General features: G+C 40.8%; 1 protein-coding gene across 1 annotated transcript in view; it reads left to right on the forward strand.

The window, feature by feature from the left end:
• Positions 1–6,079, forward strand: part of T265_10715 (hypothetical protein) — a gene marked incomplete at both ends in the record, with an annotated part of 13,986 nt that extends 7,907 nt beyond the window's left edge. Inside the window, 3 exons of the mRNA XM_009177172.1 lie at positions 2,527–2,609; positions 3,675–3,768; positions 5,993–6,079. Coding sequence (XP_009175436.1) covers positions 2,527–2,609; positions 3,675–3,768; positions 5,993–6,079 — 264 coding nt within the window. The remainder of the gene's footprint in view (positions 1–2,526; positions 2,610–3,674; positions 3,769–5,992) is intronic.
• Positions 6,080–6,475: the final 396 nt, after the last annotated feature.

Here is a 6,475-nt window from a genome sequence, read left to right on the forward strand (position 1 = left end):
AAACAATAAATCCACCGATTGTTTACCAAAACCCTCTGAAACGATGAATTTGACTTGTTTTAAAATATGATTTTTGCGCTGTTTGGAGGGAAGCTCCGTCACAACGGTCTCTGACTTCGCCATTTTTTGAGATCTGTCCTACAAGCTCAAAAGACACTCTATCACCGTTCGCAATTAGGTATTAATTTGCTCGGCATCTGACTGCTGGTGTCAGACTGAAATTGGGTCCAATGTCTCGTGGCCCACAAATGAGCACTGATAATCATCAACTCACTTTAGGTGATGCATATAGGGCAAACGTTGACGGTTACGAAAGAGTAGTCCAACAGGCTTGGTAGTCTTACATTTTTCAATGCTCTCCTAATTGGTCGCTGGATTCCGAGTGAGCGGATGAGCTTTCCAGGTAAATGATAAGTGGAGTGGGTTAATATTACTAGTGATCAGCTTATCGTGACCAAACAAAAAGATGGGATTCTCCCCAATGAAACAGCTCTATCAGGCAAATAACTACTTGGAGTCAATGTACATGGCAGAGTCACTGCTGGAATCAGTGCTGACACTAGCGCTACCCTGACACACAAAGACAGAGTTTTACTAGTAATGCATTACTCGTAAGGTTGCTGGAAATTTGTCGACAGCCCACGACCGGTTTCGCCCTTCTTGGGGCTCATCAGGTAGGTGCAGTTCCCGAGTTTCCGTCAACTTTATGTTCTACCTGAAACCCTTGTTTTTTGTTTATTGTTTCAAAACGGGGAAGAAAATGAGTGGACAGAGAAAAGCCGCGTTGCAAGCTCACCGCGATCTTCTGGAGTGTCACATGTCACCACAATAAAACAATCTGGAATGAAAGTGGCGAACGCGACTGACCTAAATTATCCGTCATTTTATGCAACGCCTCCACCTAGTGTGTGATCACTTCACCTAAAAAGTAAACTGAACCTTGCAGACGAAAAGCTGTAAGCAAAGGTGTTGTGTGGTGTGATTCAGTAAGATCGAATGAACGGTGGATTCCGAACTTCAAATTTTTGTGGCAGTTTTATAGTACGGTTCTGAAACCTTATCAATATCCACAAATTTCAAGTAAACTGCACACAAGGGAAAGATTCAAAGAAGTTGCACGGGGTTTATCGTCCGAGAAGCCGCTACGTAACTACCGAATCGCGAGACAGTAACTGACTGGTTATGGAATTCTAGAGCTGTATTCTATCAAGTTGGACCTTATCCACACTACGTGTCAGCCGCTTGTTATCAAATAATACGGTGTTTATTTCCTAACCTTTGGCGAGTTAAATGACTCTGGGGAATCACACTACCGGTGATTCGTAACATTAACGAAACGGATATGCAGTGCCTCGCCGCTATATGATGAAATGTCCACTGAAATACTGATTGTCGAATATATTAATTCTTAAAAGTTCCACTCATCTAGGTTTTTACGTTGGAGCTTTTGTATGAATGAAGGTAGAAATTTTTTCAAGACGTTTGAGGAATAAATGTTTCGATGAACAACTGTGAATCTATGGTCTCCCTCCTGAAGGCACATCCCTGAGTCATTCATAGATAGACGGTTTCTTCGTGGAGCAAGCTTCTTCCACTTGAGCGTGCAGTCGAGTTCTAGACAGCCGAGTTCACCCGTCGACCGATTATCACGGATTGGTACGATCAGCTCGCTCCAAAAACCAATACAAACAAATAGATCTTTGGCAAGATCATGCAAAGTGGACAACATCTCACTTTCAGCCAATTTTCATCTTAAGTTTTCCGAAACCCAGCAGGAAATTTATTAGTCAGTTACAAGTCAGTTACACTAGGATCTAAGGTGGAGACAAGTGCGGCGAACATTTTCCGGCCAACCTCCTTTGAGATTTGCTTCAGTCTGGCTTTTTCGTTTGGGCATGCATTTCCCTTAGAGGAATAGATGCTTTAGACTAGTCATGAACGCTATACAATTCCGTACTGTCCGTTCAAATAGCCAGGCAAACTGAAAGTATATTTTGACAATCAATACACAAGACAAATGCTTTTCACAACTAGAGTTCGGAAAACACAGCTCAAATCTTTCTGGTACGTTGACCATAAACTGACAGACCCGCCAAAAGTTAGCCTAATACGACATTCGCAACTATTACTTTCCTACCAAGAGGTCTGACTATATTTTGTGAACTTCGTATTCGACAATTAGCACCCAGTATGCAGGATTATCCCGGAACATATGTATCAATCCATATGTAGGGATGATAGATGTGTCGAGTTTCTTTCCCCCAATCCAGCCCGAATATTGAGACCTATGTGAAATTCTGCGCTCAAACAGGTTCTTATAAATTTGAGCGGACAAATAGCACGCATGTGTCTTTGGGGTACGTGTCGACGTACGGCTTCTCTATGGTTTTACGTGAGACAAGCCTGTTTTCAAATAGCTCCCTGGGTTCAGTTTATTGAGCTTGCTGACTCGTTTAATTGATAATATTCTAACAATGGAAAACGTTCACTTAACGGCAGCAGTTAATGTCACACTTTTTTTTACAGGAATTAAACCGTATAACTCAACAACTGCAACAACAGAACTCTGACCTACAGAAGGAAATTGAAGGACTAAACTTGCTTCGAAAGTAAGTGTCATGTGATTGAGTTCTCAGACTGTCACCGAAATTACCAGCGTCCTGTCAGTCTTTTGTAAGTCATCTTCAATCTTTCTAACTCCCAACTGTTTGAAGATATCTGTTAACTGCACAGATAAAATGTATCAAAGTCTACATTGACACTATAAGGCAAGGAACAGCTAAAGCGAGTAAATTTTCACTGAAATCGCGTTATATTTTCATGAAAACATGGCTATTGATCAGTAGTAATTACTACAGATAATTGAACACGAAACCGAGCAATCCATTTGCACAAAGGCTGAGAAATTCAGGTATGTCACTGATCATTTCAGGACATCATCTAAATATTTCAAGTCATTAAGGATATAGATTCGAACAACCAAAATACCCCTAGCCCAGAGACCACTTAAATGCAGGGAAAGCAACTGGAAGTGTACATAGGTACTGTTCGTGGGTTTTGCAAGTAACCTACAGCGGCACACTAGCTATTGTCATATTTGTCCAGCTGAACTGTAGTTGGCCGAAAGAAATCCCAGTGAGCCGATTCAAATAAGAGATCTTATCATTACCGGACTTGTGCTAATCCGATCAATCTTCCGTAAGCGCTTACTTGCAGTGGGGCCCAGGCATTTGATATTTGTGTTTCAGTAAGTTGAATGAAATTGATGATTCGATTTCATTCTTAGGTATGTGCCGCTCGTGACATTCTAGAATATTTAGTTAGCTTTTTAGGTTAACGCTGTGGTATGTCAAGTATACAATTTTCTGAAATATTATTAGAAAAGCTTATTGAACATTACAGCAGGTGATGCTGTAACGTAGACTTCCACTAAATATCATTACGGGGAAAAAGGGCAGCTTGCGTACTCAGAAAGGGCAGTGGAGCCCTCTGGAAGCATTATACGTAAACGAAGCCGTAGGCAGTACACTGTAATTTACCCACATTTGAGGAGGTTGCGCTATCCAACATAGTTGTACTATAAATGACCGGTGATATTGCACATAGTTGTTCCCAGCTCAAATGTGATGGGTTAAACGCTGGCTGTTTCCTTGCTCCACTCTACTGTTTTTTAGGAAGGACGCAGAGGCACTAAACGCTAACAAACAAATTAAACGGCTCAACAACCGACTGGACGAAGCAGATGCACGGTACAAGAACTTACGGGAGGTAAGTGATACATGCGTGTGTGCTTTCTGAATGAAATGCACTTTAATTTGGGTAAATATCTGAGTATAAATAAAGTGGAACGGCACTATTTAGCTATAGACTGTCAGTGATATGTCGCACTACCGATAAATCGAACACGTTTACAGGCTGGCGACCAGGTGTTGAATCGATCGCCGGGTTCACACTTTAGCTTTCGAAGAAGTTCGGTAATGAAAGCGACTGAGTTAATACAGAGGCACCAAATGAAGCTGAATCACTTGGATAAAAAATGAATTATTCCTTGGGATCCTCACGTATGATGATGCCGAATATTAATGGAAATTAACAAGTGCAATTCAGATTTGAACGGTTCATTTGGCATGGTGACTTTCAGAGGATCCCTCTCGCTAGACAAGTAGAACAAAAGTGGGCTTGACCATGAGCACTTGGTCTTACAAGAGCAAGAGCTTTGATCTGGATAGGCATGCCTGCGTCCACGACAAACCAATATATCCAAGGTTGTTTGTCATTATTTATTCGTTTCACACTCGGTCGAGCTAATCTTAGTTTCCTAACATAGAAGTCCTTCACCCAATAGGATTACTGAATGGGGCAGTTTGCCGTGAAGTGGCTGATCTGCTCTTCGGTACGTGCAGCCGTCGTCTCTTAGGCTGATGAACTGATCTGGAAACAGAAAAATGGTAACCTCACTCTACAGATGTAGTATGAGGCATATCGTTGTGATACTAATCCTTTGCTAAATGGTATAAAAATGGACGTATAGAAACGGAACAAGCTATAGCCCGAAGCTATTTACTCGGTAAAGGCATCCGAATGACGAAAGATTGATCCCGATACACTCGTTGCTAGGCGAGACAATCACGCGATCTGAATTTATCATCAATTCTGGCAACTTAATTGATCTGTAAGAGAGATTTCCATCTTTGTCGAACACATCGGCTGAGCAGAACAATCGGTTTTACGACCTGATTCATTTTTGACAAATTACCCTCTCACTTGGGGCGTTCTGTCTAGTGAATAAATACTGGCAAAGCGCTGGGACCACTCCCGCTTTTCCGGGTTTCTCCTCCTAAAGATCCTCGCTAAAAAACCCCACTTCGTGTAAAGTTATTACTGAGAAGAAAAACCCACGTATCATTTGCGTTGTAGTGGTGGGGTTACGTCTGTCGTTGTTGTGAACTCATGTTTAGACTTAGAGCTCCCTTGTAGACTCCTAAATATTGTTACATTGGACGTACTGAATGCTTCAATTTCAAACTTTAAAGTCCAAAAAAAGTTTTTTATGCATAACATCTTTCATATTTCTTAACCATAAGAATTAACGCAAATTAGTTTTCAAATAATAAGATGAGGAAATACAGCTGATTCTATTGAAGTTGAGTAAAGGAAGCTGCTGCTACACTTTCGTATTCAAACTGTGACCTCAAATACGATACACAGCAAATATCACCGTCAGAGAAGCACTCGTCTTGGAAGGCCATATAATCCCTGTTACACTAAGACCATACCAAACAATGGAACATAACTTGAGACCGCGTTCCGGACAGGTTTGAGTGCAACTCTATAATATAAGTATTGCATTTGTAGAACACTTACTGACCCTACCTGTATTTTGATAATAGTGGCTGTAGATACCTGAATTCCACTTGATGTAAGTCAGTCTATGTTATTACATCTGTTGCCCTTTATATTAAACATAATGGGTTTGTCGTTTGTGCTCTTTTCTGATGTGCTGCAATCTATTGATTTTGTTCACTTTACAAGACTAGAAGTTTCGTCTTTTCACTACCTAGCAAATGTCGCCATTGTTCTCCACTCATTTGTATAAAGATTTTGCTTTAATATTCCCACGCGGTTTGATAAAAGATGTATTGGTCGCCTTCGGGACCAGACCTCTTCGTTTTTACGCCTAATGTTTTACGTGAAAACTCCTACGCTTACAAACCCAACCCTGCCACAGACTCATAAATTTTATACCGGCAAAATTTAAGAGCAAGTCTTTATGTTTACCCTTTAAATAATTGGGATGTGAAGACGTTTTCACCAAACCGGATAGTCTTTACACCTAAATATTTTCTTTTAAAAAACACAAGACTTTGTCTATATACGGTTTTTAGTTTGCGTCATTTGTCGAGGGCGACCAGAACCATGTCTAATTGTTTACACTTGTTTACCTGTGCTTATACAAATATATGCAACATAATAGCTTTGCACTTCATTCCAGGTATTCGAAGCCTACAAGCAGCACACTAACGAGCTTCTTCAGGCGGAGAAGAAATTGAATAAGAAACTCAGACAACACTTAAAGTAAAAATAGCACTGCCTCAAAGTCGCCGTCGTTTCAAAACACTCATCGCTTATGTTAGTGTTTTATGCATAAATAAAAGACTCGAGACACATACAATGAAATTCTGATGAACGGTAAATGTTCCAGCTAGGAGCCGCACAAGATACGGGCTGGTTGTCGACAGGACCACTCTGAGTCACCCGTAGTTGGCAAGTAACACACATTGGTAAAAAAAATTAATGGACACTTATGACCCGAACAAGAACTATATGGCTAAGGTGTTCATTCTTTCTTGTGTAAGGGCGAGATTGCTTTATACGTGAACAATTATGCTGCGACCAAAAGAAGAGCCTAACACATACAAAAGTCAACTGTACGGTGTACAGGAGTCCTATCAGTTGTCTCGCGAAATAGCACCTC

The sequence above is a fragment of the Opisthorchis viverrini genome (assembly GCF_000715545.1).
Source record: "Opisthorchis viverrini unplaced genomic scaffold opera_v5_404, whole genome shotgun sequence".
Taxonomy (NCBI): domain Eukaryota; kingdom Metazoa; phylum Platyhelminthes; class Trematoda; order Opisthorchiida; family Opisthorchiidae; genus Opisthorchis; species Opisthorchis viverrini.